This window comes from Danio aesculapii, chromosome 13, assembly GCF_903798145.1.
Source record: "Danio aesculapii chromosome 13, fDanAes4.1, whole genome shotgun sequence".
NCBI lineage: Eukaryota > Metazoa > Chordata > Actinopteri > Cypriniformes > Danionidae > Danio > Danio aesculapii.
In genome coordinates, this window is record NC_079447.1 from 24539939 (window position 1) to 24557106 (window position 17168).

General features: G+C 34.7%; 1 protein-coding gene across 2 annotated transcripts in view; it reads right to left on the reverse strand.

Annotated features, from left to right (window-relative positions):
* prom2 (prominin 2) overlaps positions 1–17168 on the reverse strand; it is a 30323-nt gene that overhangs the window by 3362 nt on the left and 9793 nt on the right. For both annotated transcript variants that reach the window (XM_056471090.1, XM_056471091.1), the window contains exons 9-23: positions 15228–15424; positions 11542–11616; positions 11083–11146; positions 10802–10958; positions 10500–10652; positions 7782–7905; positions 7562–7650; positions 7398–7482; positions 7171–7314; positions 4903–4971; positions 4732–4824; positions 4609–4662; positions 2831–2911; positions 2661–2729; positions 2493–2582 (exon numbers count right to left, since the gene is read on the reverse strand). In XM_056471090.1, coding sequence (XP_056327065.1) covers positions 2493–2582; positions 2661–2729; positions 2831–2911; positions 4609–4662; positions 4732–4824; positions 4903–4971; positions 7171–7314; positions 7398–7482; positions 7562–7650; positions 7782–7905; positions 10500–10652; positions 10802–10958; positions 11083–11146; positions 11542–11616; positions 15228–15424 — 1544 coding nt within the window. The remainder of the gene's footprint in view (positions 1–2492; positions 2583–2660; positions 2730–2830; positions 2912–4608; positions 4663–4731; positions 4825–4902; positions 4972–7170; positions 7315–7397; positions 7483–7561; positions 7651–7781; positions 7906–10499; positions 10653–10801; positions 10959–11082; positions 11147–11541; positions 11617–15227; positions 15425–17168) is intronic.

Sequence of the window (17168 nt, forward strand, 5' to 3'; positions counted from 1 at the left end):
GAAAATATTACTGTATAAACTGCATTGTACATAAATCAGATGAACATTTTCATATTAGTCAATAATATTACTGAAATTAATTAAAAAACTGAATAAATATAGATTTACACACATTTACTCAAGTAAATAAACAGAATTAATGATGGGCTAAATATCTGCGGAAATCTGCAGAATTCTGCACGTGCAGATTCCGTGTGGGCCTATAAATAACACAGGCCCATCAGGACACCAGGAATCATCTTGACCCTTAGTGAGTATCCGCTTGTTAAGTCGTGTTCTATGAAATACTGTTTCTGAATTGAGAAAAAATCCGTTTATGATTACTTTTTAGTCATCTCGCACATTAAAGTGAATTTTCTCTGGGCTTGCTGCATCACAAATCCCAAAATTGTAACAATTTATAAAACATGAATCACTTTCTGGCCATGGGATATTGGTCATGGATGTATATATATATTGCGACCGCGATTTTCGAAAGTATTACAGTGCTTTGTAAATGTTTATTATTACCACTTGATGAGTCTCCCCATGCAGTTTGATATAGCGATTGGACCCTGAAGCCACTTGGCGTGATGTCACACTTAAAAAGTGGATATGTGTGTGTTTGTTTGTGTGTGTGTGTGTGTCATAATAAAAATAGATATTCATAATATAAGAAGGTTAAGCAGCTATTTGTTAGCGACAGTTTTTTTTTCTGCAAGTTTTACATTTAACTCAAAAGCTAATAAATCATTACAGGTCAGATCAATGTTTTGTCTAATTGTTTCATTTTATGTCAAGTAGCTGTGTAGTAGGAAAATGTATATATAGCTGGTTGTTTTCACAAAATAAAGCCCTTTAGTCTGATACCTCCACATTGTGAGAACAACTAGCTACCTACAACCTACTAGGATATTTATTATCCCTCTCTTACTGTATTGTAGGCAATACAACAAGAAAATTATTAAATGGACAAAACACAGTGAGCTAATGTAAAATACCAAGTGTAACAATATTTTCATGACAGATAAACATAAAACTCAAAAATAAACATAACTCTCGCTCTGTGCTCAGCATAAATGAGTACACACTCATTTTGAAACATTAATATTTTTATTCATTTCTCAGTGAAGATAGGTAATATATTTTGGTGCATTTAAACAAAACAGATTTATTAATATGTATTTATTAAAATAGAATTTGTTTATGTTTATTGAAATAATATTTTTGTTACCAAACATCCTTAGAAATAGAAAGATAATAAATATGAATTCATGCGAAATATTGTAAAAAATAATTACAACCTACAAAATTTCAACAGTTTCAAAAAGTTTAGATATATTTTGCTCTTTTTAAAAATTTTATTTAATATTTTTCCCTAACATATAAATTTGGGCTACTCAATTTTGGACTGTTATTTTGGATTAGTATTTTGTTTTAAAGTTATTTTGTTAGATTATATCCAAAATTGATTTCAGTGCTGATTAATCTAATGTACATGCACAAATATAATTGTATGGCATCTTATAGATCATAGGTCTCAAACTCAAATCCTGGAGGGCCACAGCTCTGCATAGTTTTGCTCCAACCCTAATCAAACACAGCTGATCCTACAGTGGCCGGGAGAGCTTAACGTGCTGCAATTTAAGAAAGAACGTGCAATTACAAAAAACGCCAGCAAATTGAGAAAAGATCCTGCTGCAAATCCTCACAACACAAACACATTTTGAAAAAACATGCTGCATTGTCACATAACGAAAACAATTAATAAAACGTACTGCTTTTTTTCACAATGCAAACAATTTGCGAAAACGTGCTGTACTTTCTCACAACACAAAAACACCGGAACACAATAGAAATGTTTCAAGGGGACCCAAAAAAGAGATGGACGCACTGTGCTGTGATTGAGTTTTTTGTTTGTTTATTTTAAAATTCTGATCCCTATGTCTTTAGTATTTATTAGCCTAAATAACCATAACCTAAATAGATGGGTCCATCATGTTTTTTGGGTCTCCTTGAAACATTTCCGTTGTGTTGTGAGAACGATTTGCAGCATTTGTGCTGTCAATTGATCAATTGTGCTGATCTTTTCTCAATTTGCTGGCGTTTTTTTTGTAATTGCCTGTGTTTTTTTAAATTGCAGCATGTTAAGCTCTCTCGGCCACCGTATGATCCTAATAAAGGTGTTCAAAAGAGTCATGAACACCTTCATTAGTTGGATCAGCTGCTTTTGATCAGGGTTGGAGCAAAACTGTGCAGAGCTGCGACCCACCAAGAATTAAGTTTGAGACCTATACTATTGAACATATTCATTTAAATGAGAGATTTGTGAGGGGTGTACTCATACAAGCCAAGCACTGTATATGGATTTTTGTAGTGAAGAATATTTGATGGGATTTGTTTCAGTTCTTTTGAACGAAATTTCTCCAAACCAAAAGCACAACCCACAATTTAAAATACAGTAGTCTCATGAAGAAAAAGGTGGTTAAAAAAAAAAGAGTTTGATTTCTTACCAAAGATCCTACTAGGTGTTTACAGAGAAGATTCTCTGTTCTGTCTATTGCTGCGGCTGCAGGTCTACAACGACCAACATTCCCAGTGATCTGATGAAAAACAACACAATATTAATCATTCATCAATACTTGAAGCAGCTTGAATATACATAAAGTTTAATTATGTACCGTCTGATTTGCCCACTGGATATATGCCAGAAAGTTCTTCATCTGACAGTCTACGAATACCTTGCTCTCCTGCAGAAAAGGTGATTTTTACAGGATACAACATCAGCAATGTAATACAGCATTCATCCTGATGATTCAGCTACATATAGCCTTGGTTCTGCAATACTTACAGCTCTCACTATTTGAGATACGTTGTAGTTCAGAATGTCCTGAGCATAGCCAACATTTTGGAGAACATTCTGAACAGATGCCTGTGAAATGAATAAAGAGACAAAATATGACAAGATATCGAGAGACCAGTACATATATATTTTCCCAAACACATTTTTTAACTAGGTTAATTAGATTTACTAGGCGAGTTAAGTTAATTAGGCAAGTAATGGACAACAGTGGTTTGTTCTGTAGCCAATCCAGCCAGACTAAATATATATTAGGAAATGCTGTGAAAATGTTCTTGCTGTGTTAAACAGCACTTGAGAATGTTAAAATTAATGGAAAAGTAATAAAAAATGCACAGGAGAACTAATAATTTTGCTTTCAACTGTGTATATATATATATATATATATATATATATATATATATATATATATACACTCAACGGCCATATTATTGGGTACACCTTACTAGTACCGTGTTGGACCCCATTTTGCTTTCAGACATAGATTCAACAAGGTACTGGAAATATTCCTCAGAGATTTTGGTCCATATTGATGTCATAGCATCACACAGTTGCTGCAGATTTGTCGACTGCACATTCATGATGCGAATCTCCTGTTCCACCACATCCCAAATATGCTCTATTGGATTGGGACCTGGGGACTGTGGAGGCCATTTGAGTACAGTGAACTCATTTTCACGTTCAAGAAACCAGTCTGAGATGATTGGCGTTTTATGACATGGTGTGTTTTCCTGCTGAAAGTAGCCATCAGAAGATAGGTACACTGTGGTCTTAAAGGGATGGACATGGTCAGCAACAATACTTAGGCTGTGGTGTTGACACGATGCTCAATTGGTACTAACTGCCCCAAAGTGTGCCAAGAAAATATCCCCCACACCATTACACCACCATCAGCCTGAACCGTTGATACAAGGCAGGATGTATTCATGATTTTTGATGTTGTTGACGCTAAATTCTGACCCTACCATCTAAATGTCGCAACAAAAATTGAGACTCATTAGACCAGGCAAAATTTTGCCAATCTTCTATTGTCTAATTTTGGTGAGCCTGTGTGAATTGTAGCTTCGGTTTCCTATTCTTAACTGACAGAAGTGTTCTTCTGCTGCTGCAGCGCATCCGCCTCAAGGTTGGCTGTGTTGTGCTTTCAGAGATGCTCTTCTGCATACCTCGGTTGTAACGAGTGGCTATTTGAGTTACTGTTGCCTTTTATCAGCTGGAATCAGTCTGGACATTCTCTGGCATCAACAAGACATTTGTGCCCACAGAACCCGCCGCTCACTGGATATTTTCTCATTTTCAAATCATTCTCTGTAAACCCTAGAGGTTGTGCGTGTGCAGTTAGACAGCTGTACCTAATAAAGTGGCTGGTGAGTGTATACATACAGTTGAAAACAAAATGATGTATATATAATATTATTCCAGTTTTCACATGATCATTCAGAAATCATTTTAATATGATAATCATTTGTGCTCCTCAATATTTTTGCAAAATCTGTGATATAGTATTTTTTGTTTTATTTTGGAATTAGGGTTTGAATAGAAATTTGTTTAAATAAAAAACTCAATGACCCTAAAAAGTGGTATATGTGAGTGAACATTATACTAAATGAAGACATTTCATTTACTCGATACGGCTCCAAAAACAGCAATTAGTAAATAGTCATATTTCATGTGGTCATTCAATCAGTTTACAATTAAATACTGATGTAGAGTATTAAAACAACATACATATACACTTTGGTACACGTGATGGCATAGTGTTTACTTACATTGATTTGAGATGCAACTGCGCTGAGATTATTAATGGTGGAGTTCAGCTCCAGCTGTAAAGAGAAAAAGCATTACAATAGTGTCACATTCAGATTCAATGGTCTTTATGATATTTTACACACCAGCAAAGGCATAATATTTGATGTGATATCAGCCTGGATGTCTCGCAGATCTTTAGCTTCTCCATGCAGTTGGTTTGAGATATTTTGATTGCTCTGAAAGACATAAATACCTGTTTGTAATTCCCCCTAGTGATATTCTACATGGTAGGTGTTCATAAGACTAACATTCACCTGTTTGTCAGCCAACAGATCCAGACTGTCCGCTGCTGAGCTCAGATTAGTTCTTGACACATCATTGATCTGAAATATGAAATAAAAAAGGGCATCACGGTGGTGCAGTGGGTAGCATGATCACCTCACAGCAAGAAGGTCGCTGGTTCGAGCCTTGGCTGGGTAAGTTGTCATTTCTGTGTGCAGTTTGCATGTTCTACCCGTGTTAGCATGGGTTTCCTCTGTGTGCTCCAGTTTCCCCCACAGTCCAAAGATGTGGTATTGGTGTATTGGGTAAGCTAAAATTGGCCAAAGTGTGTGAATGAGTGTGTGTGGATTTTTCCCAGTGATGGGTTGCAGCTGGAAGGGCATCTGCTGCTGCGCATATGTTGGATAAGTTGGTGGTTCATTTCGCTGTGGCGACCCCACAAAAATAAAGGCACTAAGCCGAAAAAAAAAAAAATAACTATAAGATATTTTAATTATATACATATATATATATACATATATATATATATATATATATATATATATATATATATATATATATATATATATATATATATATATATATATATATATATATATATATATATATATATATATATATATATATATATATATATATATATATATAATAAATGTAAAATTAGATTGTTACAACTTTCTATTGCATCTTTGTGCTCTGTTTTATTTTAAATATAACACAATAATAATAATAATAATAATAATAATTTAGACTAAGTAAACACCCACTGTTATGAGTGCATATTAATAAGACCTAACAGGCAGTAAAAGAGAAGTGTGTAATGATCTTCTGTGGAGGCGAGGTTTATCCACCCTATTACATTGTAGAGTAAAACATTCCAGAACCTGTGGTTTTGGCAGTCTGTCTTTTTTTTTGCAGTTTTATTAGATTTATAGAGGAACCACAATTTTTAAAGTTCTAAAACCTACAGGATGTTTTTATAGAATAATGATCTCATTTATGTCAAAAGATCAAGGAAATTTTGGTTTCTCGGGTCGTGACCCCTTTAAGTTTTACAGTGCAAATCCACTTACAACCTTTAAAGGTTCAAGAAACCCTGGAGTACTTTTTTCAGATTTTAACACATTAACATTAGCACCTGCCAGCTGTAATTGTGGGGAAAAAATGATCATTTTGAGCTTTTGTCAGCTAATTTCATCTTCCGGGTTTGAAATTATTTTTGGGGCGGGATCAAAAACTGTGACGTAGCCCGAATCTGCTAGTGGAGTGATGACGCATCGGACCCTGCTTCTTAATTATTCAGGAGAGTATGTGCTTTCCGAAGGCAAGGCAGACCCGCCAAGATGTGAGACCCAATGACTGGGTGAGGCCGCGTCTGTTCATGGCAAGGGGTTGTATGTCTTCGTTTCCATGATCCACGGAATTTGTTGCATGTTTTCCCTGCAATTCTGTCAAAGCCGATACAGCAAAGCTGTTGGTGAGAGCTGTACAAGAATTGGAGAATGGCGGACTTTGTCTTTTATCAGTTGAGTATGTTACCATTCAGACACATCGCCTATATCAGTGCAGCTGTGTTCTTCTATGTTTAAAATCTCCAGATTACCAGCAGGGCTATTGGTTGGAATAGACAGGGCAAGAGACCTGCTGCACTGCTATCCACTGTGTCTACATTTAGACCCGGGGATTGAGGAGGAGAGAAGCCCTCCTCATTTACAGTGTTTATATAAACATTATTATCTTTATAATGATACATCAAATTGTGGTTATGTGTATATAAAATTATGAATAATATATTTAGCGGGGAATTAAATGACTGTTTATTTCTTTGCATTTTAACTTTGTAAACTATAAAATCATGGGTCTCCTCAAGGTTTGTGTCTCATTTTGTGAGCCAACTAACAACAAGTTGCTCGCTCCCCTCTTTTTTCCCTGCTCTGCCGACCATGCCCACTCCTCCCATCTCTGAGCATTTTTTGAAAAATGTCTGAGGTAGACTTAAACCGAAAGAGGGGGGTTTCATGGCCCTTTAAACACTAGGTCTACCCAGTAGTACTTTGACTAAAAGCGTAAGTGTATTTGGAGTGTGTGTTATTGATTACCTGAATTTCTTTCAGGATAAATAAAGTATCAAACTAATCTAAACAAAAATCAATAGAAAGTGATATCACTTTATAAATTGCATTATACCCAAATCACATCTAAATATTGACATGTTATCTAAACACAAGTGAATAAGTGACACCCTTCTGAATGCATGTTAATACCAGGTGGAAATTTGAGAAAACTAGTGTAAAGCATACATGCTGAATGATGTTGCTGAAGTTCATAGAACTGGCACTCTTAGAGAAGTTGTTGAGCTGGGACTTTATATCCGGACTTAGAATGGTGATGTTTGCTATGTTGATTTGTGCTGCCTCGAAGCGCTGATAAATCTCCTGTGTGTACTGTTGGCAAAATCACACATTTCACATCTAATCAGTGATGCATCAACATATAAAAAAAATAAGTATGTGAGATAACTTCTCACCATTGAAACATTTAAGTAATCATTTAGGTCAAAGAGCTCATTTAGATGAAGTGTGGTCCACAGAGGTGCGTTCTGTTCACAATCGCTAGAAAATAAGATGCATCAACATCAGATAAATAATGCAAATTTGGAAGCCATCAGTCATCCTGCCTTGTGTGACGTACCTGTAGATATTATAAATGTTCAGGCTTATGTTCATATTCAAAGTCTTGGACAGGTTGAACCCTGGAATCAGTCCTGGAGTGTCAATAACCTGTGAAACACACATTTGATTATCAAATATTCTTACACTCTCATGTCAAATAAATTATATTCACTGAAATCTACCAGAGACAAGTCAATATTGTGTGAATACACCCAATGATTTAATGTTAGTAGAAGTACCTGAATGAGTTGCTTGCTCTGCCATGGTACACAAACCAGGGTGTAGGTATTACCAACCACGATGAAAAGTATCAACACCACTAACATGAAGATCCAGGAGATCAGAAAGCTGAAGCCTACGCCTCTAAAATGACATATATGAAAGAACAGCAATGGAATAAATACACAATAATACATACACATAAAATTACCTATATACAGTAATTAAAACTGACTAAATAGCTTGTAATAAATCTAATGTGCTATTACTGTAATGTACTAAAATGACTTTCTAGAGCTCTCTAAAAAAACGTTCTAGAGCATTTTTGCACCCACTTCGAATGTTATCACTCGATTGAATGAGCGTTATCATTGGGTATCAGCTGATAGATATGGGCTAGTAGGGGCCTTCTGCACCTACTGGTAGGCTCAGCAAGCTGTTATCATCCATCCACATCTGTAATCATCTCTATACTAATAGAGAAGACTCCAGATCTGTTTTTATATTACAGTGATGGTTGGGTTTAGGGTTGGGGTAGTGTTAGATGTTAATAAAATACAATTAATGCGAAATTTGATAAATAATCTAAATAATCCTCTTTAACTTCCGGCCACAGCCGTATGTGATCTATAGCTGATTAACCATGTGGATGGATGATAACAGCCTTCTGAGTCTACCAGTAGGTGCAGAAGGCCCCTATTGGCCTATATCTATCAGCTGATAACCACTGATAATGCCCATTCAATCGAGTGATAACATTCGAACCACAATGACCATTATTATAACTTCAGGGGAATTTTGATGGAAATGTTGGTGGAATAATCCTGAATCACATCAATTGAAAAGATTTGTTATTTCATTATTTGTTATTTTCTGGGGAGGGTGGGGGGGATGATCTATATTACAATATTTTGAACTTAAAATTTGTAAGAAATGAATTCAGATATTTATAGAATAACACAAACAAATTTCCCTTTAAACCATAACTAATAAATGGAATAAATCCAGAAATCTCATAATTTTCCAGAAATATTAATAGTTTTCCATAGCTGTATACGTCTGACATTTTGATAACACTACAATAAGACCATTAGTTTATGTTAGTTTCATCAGTTAATGCCTTAACTAACATCAACAAATAATGACCAAATAAAACCTTGTTCATTTCAGTTAATAAAAATACAAATGTTTATTGATTTTAATGATGTATTAGTAGATTATCAAATGAACAATAATAATGATTAGCACACACTTTAGAAGTATGTTTTTTTGTTAGTTTGTGTAGTCAAGTGATGTTAATGAATAAAACTATTAATAAGTTTTACATACATAAAAAACTCCCAACAAACAGTTTTGTATTTAATAGACGTCTAGTAGACATTTAAATGTAGACAGCTTGGCTAAAACAAGGCTAAACTTGGGCTGTCTCTAAATCTAATAGACATCTAAGAATAGCCAAAACTAGACTCATCGTCAAATAAACAGACTTTATATGTGTAGTCATTCAGTTCTGTTTATTTAATGACTAGTCTAGATTTGGCCTATTCTTAGACATCTATTAGATTTTCACTGACAGCACAAATTTAGCCTTGTTTTAGCCAGGACGACTAAATTTAGACGTCTATTAGACATCTTTTAAAGACAAAACATTCTTGCTGGGCTGAAGTAAAAAAAAAAAAAAACACACACACACACACACGCACACACACACACACACGCACACGCACACGCACACACAACATCATTCCAATTTTAATTAAACTAAAAATGTAAATAGAAAAAAATAAATATACACATATACATATATATATACACATATACATATATATATATATATATATATATATATATATATGTATATATATATATATATATATGTATATATATATATATATATATATATGTATATATATATATATATATATATATATATATATATGTATATATATATATATATATGTATATATATATATATATATATATATATATGTATATATATATATATGTATATATATATATATATATATATATATATATATATATATATATATATATATATATATATATATATATATATATATATATATACAGTTTAAGTCAGAATTAATGTTATCTATCGATCGCAGGCAATCCAGAGTCGTAGTCAGACACACAGGCAAATGGTCAGAAGGCAGGCAGCAGACAGGGATAAACAGATAGGCGAGGATCAAAACACGGCAAAGCAAGACAAAGGAAACGCGTTGTAATGCCACTAAACAGTAAACAAGACTCAGCAATGAGTGTCTCAAAGTGAGCCATGTATATACTGTATGTGTGTGTAATCAGGACTCGAGCAGCATCAGCTGTGTGTTTGCAATCAGTCAGGATCAGGAACTGGTTGTGTGCGTGTGGTGTATGACAGGTTTTTGTAGTCCATTTACCAGCAGATTTGTAGTCCTATGTGATCTGTGTGTTTATCTGCACAGGCTGGATCGGCGGTGATTGTGACACAAGGCAGGTTAGGGTAATTAGGTCAGTTATTGTATAATGTTCTGTAGACTATCGAAAATCTAGTCTAAAAAAATTGCTTAAAGGGGCTAATAATTTTGACCTCAAAATGGTTTTAAAAAAATTAAAGCTGCTTTTATTCTAGCTAAAATAATTCTGACTTTAACTGTATATACTACAAACTAAAATAACACAGATGAACCTATGGATTTCTGTTAATAAATGCAAAGTTGAGAGGATCTGACACTCACACCATGAAGAATATTCCGCCACAGTTGGATGTGCCGGAGCGTTCAGTTGGACTCTGTTTAGGATTTAATCCAGCTGCACCCAACAGCAGACCCAGAAGATTACAGACCACCACCAGCAAAATCAGACAGCTCAGGATCAGTCCAATAGCCCGGCTACACACAACACATACACAAAACATGCTTATGTCACACTTTATATAAATGAATGAAAATATTATTTTTTTAACAGTATTAAAAGTATAATTTTATAATATATAGCAATTTTAAATATATCGTACAGACGTAGGCTATTTGTGAAGTACCTGATTAGACTTGCTCTCTCTACCTCTGGAGAATACACTGAGACAGACCGCTGTATGGTGGATATTTCATTTGGAAAAGTCTTCAAAAAGTCAAGAGAAAGGTTTTTGGATACACCTGAAATCTTATCTTTTATTCCATCAAGCTGTAAAAGAGCCGCTTTTAAGGACAAAAGACACAAAATCACTTTAACATCTAAGCAGATTAACACATACTAGTACATAACACGTGAATACATATTTTGAAGTTTAGATAGGGGTTAGGTCAGAAAATAAACACTTACACCCCACACTTTCTTGGGTCTCATTTTGCACCTTTTGTGGAATACTGTCAAAGAAGTCTCTCCCCTGGAATACAAGCATGGTTATTGGATACTGAAGAATATATGTTGTGTATATGAGTTCACCAGTTTGAAGTCACTAGAGCAGTTGCTGTTCTTTCAGATTTTCTATTCATTAATACCAAAATTACTTTATTTTACAAAAAATATTAAGTAGAAAGCTGTTGTCAACATAGATAATATAGTAAGAAACATCAGCATATTATAATGCATTTTGAAAGATAAAGTGAGGGTGACTGGTGTTACTATGCTGACAATCACAGAATTCACAGGAATAAATAACTAAATAATTTTGATTATTAGAATTTTTGTCATATTTTGAAAAAAAATAAATGCACCTTGCTGAACTTTCTTTAAAACTTACAACTCAAACATTTTAATGCTTTAAAAAAAAGCACTGACCTTATTTGCCTGTCCGATGACATCAGCATTTCTAGCCTTGTCTACAGCAGAACTCAGGTCATTTTGATCTGAAAACTACATAAGAAATACACCCAATGACCATGAGATTATTCCATTCAATTATATTGTCAAAATAATAACTGGAGAAAAAGAAACATCAGGATTTCAGATTTGGTCTGTCCCTATAAGCTTTCATAACATAAGCGCTCCAGCAAGAATGAATTTCATACACTAAAGTCAAAGAGATCAATCCAAATCATTAGTTTTCATGTGATCTCAGCATATGAGCTTCTATCAGGCAACCAGAAGCAGACAGGGCCATCGTCAGCACTGGGAGGATTTTTGGTGACCTGGCGATTGATTTGGCCTGCTGGCAATAATATTTCATTATAATTTTTATAACATTGGACACACACCTTACTAAAATGATCTAGTATTTGAATAATTAAATACAAAAATGATAACAAAAAGAGAAAAAAAATAATTTATCTAAACGTGTAAGACCTGTCAATATTACGCTTTTCTTTGATTAACGTCCTCTCCGCGACTCAGAGAAAGTGGCCAGGTGGAGTGGAAAGAGAAAGAGCATGTAAAAAGAAAGCACCTCGAATGTTGCAACATTTCCGTTCTGATCAGGGCTTCAATTTCAGGTCAGTTGCATCTGTAAATACTGCCGTTTTTTTCTTCGCAAGTGTTGAAATGGTAGCAAATATTAGCAGTAGCACCCCTATCATCATTTAAAACACTGTACATTGATATTTATTGTAAAGTTAAATGAGTATTTTAGCTGACAAACATTAACATTTCTTTTAAATAGGAAAGAAGGCAGCAGGAAGGCAATAGCTATAGTGCAAACATGAATAAATATGTGTAAAAAAAATACTTGTCTGCTAAAATACTGATTTAACTTTACATATACTCATTTAACTTTATAAAATACTCATTTAACTTTATATATACTGTTCACAAATATAAAGGGAACAATTAAAGATTCAAGACACCCACAAGTAATTTTTTGAGATTTTAACATTGAACAGATTTGTGTGTGTTGAGCATCATTTAAGACAACATTAGCACCTGCCAGCTGTAATTGTGGGGGAAAATGGATCATTTTGAGCTTTTGTCAGCTAATTTCATCTTCCGGGTTTAAAATAATTTTGGGGCGGGATCAAAAACTGTGACGTAGCCCGAATCTGATAGTGGAGTGATGACGCATCGGTTACTCATTATTATTCATGGCGGAGTTTTCTTATCCAATGAGAAGACCCTACTTCTTAATTATTCAGGAGAGTATGTGCTTTCTGAAAGCAAGGTAGACCCGCCAAGATGTGAGAACCAATGACTCGGTGAGACCGCGTCCATGCACGGCGACAAGCAGTATTTAGCCGTTCATGAAAAGTCCTAGCTATGTGTTTGTTTCCATGATCCACTGGGTTTGTTGCATAATTTTTCTCGCGATGCTGTAAGGGCCAATTCAGGAAAGCTGTTTGTGTGCAGCAAGCATTTTTGTCGGGAGAGCTGTACGAGAATTGGAGAAATGTGGACTTGTCTTTTATCAGTTGAGTTCGTTTTCATTCAGACATATCGTTGTGCTGCTGTGTTCGCCTATTTTTTTAATTCTTCGCATTACCGGCAGGATTAGACAGGGCAAGAGATACTGGAAGAATCAGAGAGAGAAACAGAGAGAATTCTGAGGTAGACTTGAACCGAAAGAAGAGGGGGGGGGGGGGTTCATGGCCCTTTAAACTTCATAATGTAACTCCAACTTTCTGAGCAGTATATATAGAGTACTGTCATTGTCATTCTGCCTCTTTATGAGGATTAAAGGATTATTTTCCTTTTCAAATCAAGATGGTTGCTTTGTGCCAAGGTGGAAACAGTTTGCAACACTAGACCTTGAAGAATGACTGGGACAATTCCAGTTAAATTCCAGTTAAACTAGTTCTCTTCTTTACTCTGTGTATGATTCTTAATATCCTTTTGGAAGGGAGAGGCAGAAATACATTAAGAAAATTGAGGAAAAGGTAGAGGGAGAGTACTGTTAAAGCCGAGAATACTTTTAATTATTTTGCATGACCCGAACCTAAGGGATTAAATCTCATTTTTGACTACCGTCATGCAGAGTAAGCCCAAAAAAAAACCCTTTCTAACATCTTCAGTAAAGACAGAATGAATAAAAAAAAATTGTTTGCATACTGTAAAGAATCACACTCTATACTTTTCCATTTGTCATTTGTCAAACCCACAGCCAGTATCAGTTCATTTATGATGGTCTTGGTGGGAGTGGGATTTCCCGGCCTGAAATTGTGTCCGAATACAGCCCGGAGGCAGATTGGTTGTTTCTCTTAAACAGGACAAAATTAAACCAGGAAACTTTCTCAGAAGGCCAGAGCGGTGTCACAAAATAAAAATTTCATTAAAATTAAAATTAAGGTTAAATCAGCATTTTATTTTTCATTCGCTCATTCATTTTCCTTCAGCTTAGTCTCTGATTATCAGGGGTCACCACACAGAATGAACCGCTAACTATTCCAGCAAATGTTTTATGCAGTGGATGCCCTTCCAGCCACAACCCAGTACTGGGGAACACCCAAACATTCTCACACACTTATACACTACTGCTAATTTAGTTAATTCAATTCACCTATAGCACATGTCTTTGGACTGTGGGGGAAACCGGAGAACCCAGGGGAAACCCACGCTAACACGGGGAGAACATGCAAACTCCACACAGAAATGTCAACTGGCCCAGCAGGGACTCGAACCAGCAACCTTCTTGCTGTGAGGCGGCAATGCTGACCACTAACCCACCATGCCACCCATTTTATTTTTAATGAGTAATATTTTCTAGGAAACTACCAGAAACTTGCAAAAAAAAATCTTAGTTTTATGTTTTTAGTTTTATTCCTGGAAGGAATATTTTATTTTCATTTATTAAATATATTTATATTTATCATATACTTATTTTTACTGATATTAAACTACATGTATGACTGTTTACTAAATACACGTTTTAAAACTTGTAATATTTTAAAAGTACTGTTAATAAATCATGAGTTAAACATTTTAATGAATAAAAAATAACATACATTTTAAATCATTTGTTTGAAAGTGTTTCATCCAGAGCCCCACATTTAACACTAGAGGGCAGAATAACTTATTCCTAAAAGCTTTTCTTTCCTTACAGCCATAATCACAATGACAGTGGCACATTTTTATTTATCTCGACAACAGAAAGCCTGTATTTCACGAAATTTCTTTCAACCAGGTACGATTTCAGTTTCTAAGAGAAACAGAGAGTGCCAACTTGTATACAATAACTTCTTAAGTTACTCTTTATTGTTAGCTCCATTGTTGTGTGTTCCCGTTTCCCTTAAATGAGAGCGTTTGTGCACACAAATGACTGGTAATGCAATTTGGTCCTCCCTACTTAAACAGAAACACTGCATGTCATGTAATTTAAGCCAAAACACTGTTATGAGGGTTTTAATTGCAGTACTTTTGTAGACACTGAACTCACTCTGCTCCAATCACTGGTCTGAGACCACAACGAAAGAATTTAAAAGAAAAGGAGAGTTAATATTTGTTATGAACGCTCAACTTGAAGTGGAGTCAAGATCTAATCAGGGAAAAATCGCCACACACTTCAGGGATTTTTCCTATGAGAGCTCTGGTTAAAAACTTACTTCAAGACTTCCTTCCAGTGATAGTTTGTCCACTACTTGCTGTAGGGAAGAGCAGTTCATACATTCTGGCTGATTCATAGTGTTGTTAATCCGCTGCCTCACTGCTGAAAAATTAGTTTTCAGAGCATCAATGTTCGGTTTCAGCTGTCCCAAGGTTTCATTGACATGCAGGAGTCCAGCGCTGGTGCTGTTTATCACTAAAACACATAAGATATGCATCATTAGTTGTGGGCAATATGGGCAAAAAACATTTTCATATCAGTCAATATCAAGAATTATCATAAACAAATGTCAAATCTCTATTTCTTCAAAGTTTAAAGGCAGATTTTTGTTCTGAGTAAAACCAAAAAGCTAATTGTTAACTGCTTTTTTAGTGTCAAAGCTTGACAAACAGGTCGATCAGATCATAAATCTGAGGTGTTTATAATTATAAATATTTCTAAAACTTGTTTTGAGTACAAAAGTCCAATCTTTTGCCAGCATTTTACCTTATCAAAATATCAACACAGAAATGAATTTCAGTTCCTATTTGTTATAAAGGGTGATATCAAATAATGAAACAGGTTTTTGTTCCCTGACTTTGGGGAAACAACATATGTTCAGTAAACAGTGTTGGCAAAATTTACCTTTAAAAGTAGGGCTGCATGATAGGGCTGGGCATAAGGCTGGGCAAAATGCAATCTCAATAATTCTTTTCCATACTGAACGATAACGATATATATTTTATTTTATTCTGTTAATGCCTCCAGCTTTGAAATAGTTTCCCAACAATGACTGAAGCCACAAAGATTAGACACTTCCTTAAATAACATTTTAAAGTATTGTTTTTTAACAAAAAGAGTTTACACATTACATTACTCAGATTTTTTGCAGATTATGATTTTCTCTAATTTATTAATGATATACAATATAAAATATAATATTCCAGCCTGATCTCGCGAGAAAATGTAAGTATTTTACGTTTTGTCAGTTTAGTGGCTAATTCGTATGAGTTCAGTCATACGAAAATGTACGATTTTAGGCCACCACTAAACCCAACCTTCATTGGGGGATAAGCAAATCATACTATATTGTACGAATTAAATAGTACGAACTCATACAAATTAGCCACTAAACCAAAAAGTTACGAATTTCCGTGAGATTGCGTTGAATATTCTGAAGAACTGTCATTGACAGGTTATATATAGTACACAAAGAAAAATAGACTTGCATTTTCTACAAATAAATAGATTTAATTACAGATTTATTTTTAAATAATTTTTTTACTCAAATAAAATGGTAAAAACATTCATCATTAAAAAAACAACAGTTTGACAGCTAATACTGCTGGCAGGAAAGTGAATCGAGCTTGCTAAACAATACTGGGTTATGTAGCATATCTCTAATATGAACACAACTACAGTTTCCTGTTGTTGCATGTCTGCTGTGTGATTGGCTCTTAGATCAATATAGAGTAAAAATGTAAAAAGCTTATAATCGTTATCGGCATAAATTTTATTTGATCTGATATCCTTTATCGGCCCAGCCCTACTGCACGATATTGGAAAAACCCTGATACTGCAATATTTTTTGTCTGCAATATATATTGCGATACCAATGTAATTTCAAAAGATGACTTGTAACACTATTTGAAAGTCATAAGTTTTAGATTATTTTGTAGAGCAGTATCTGTAGAAAATAAAGTAATCAAATTCTAAGCACATTAAAACAAAGCAAATTAAGCAAATTACAACAAAGATGCAAAGGAAATAAATCCTGTTTCATTTTTTTCTGCGGAATCTAACAGTAATAAGGCACAGAAATTCAGTCATAAACTTCATGCAGACACCACAAATCACATGTCCTGAACTGTGGTGGCTGGTTATTATAATTTGACATTGCAGATCTTGAGACGGACAAAGTGGCTCAGTGGTTAGCACTGTCACGTCACAGAAAGAAGGT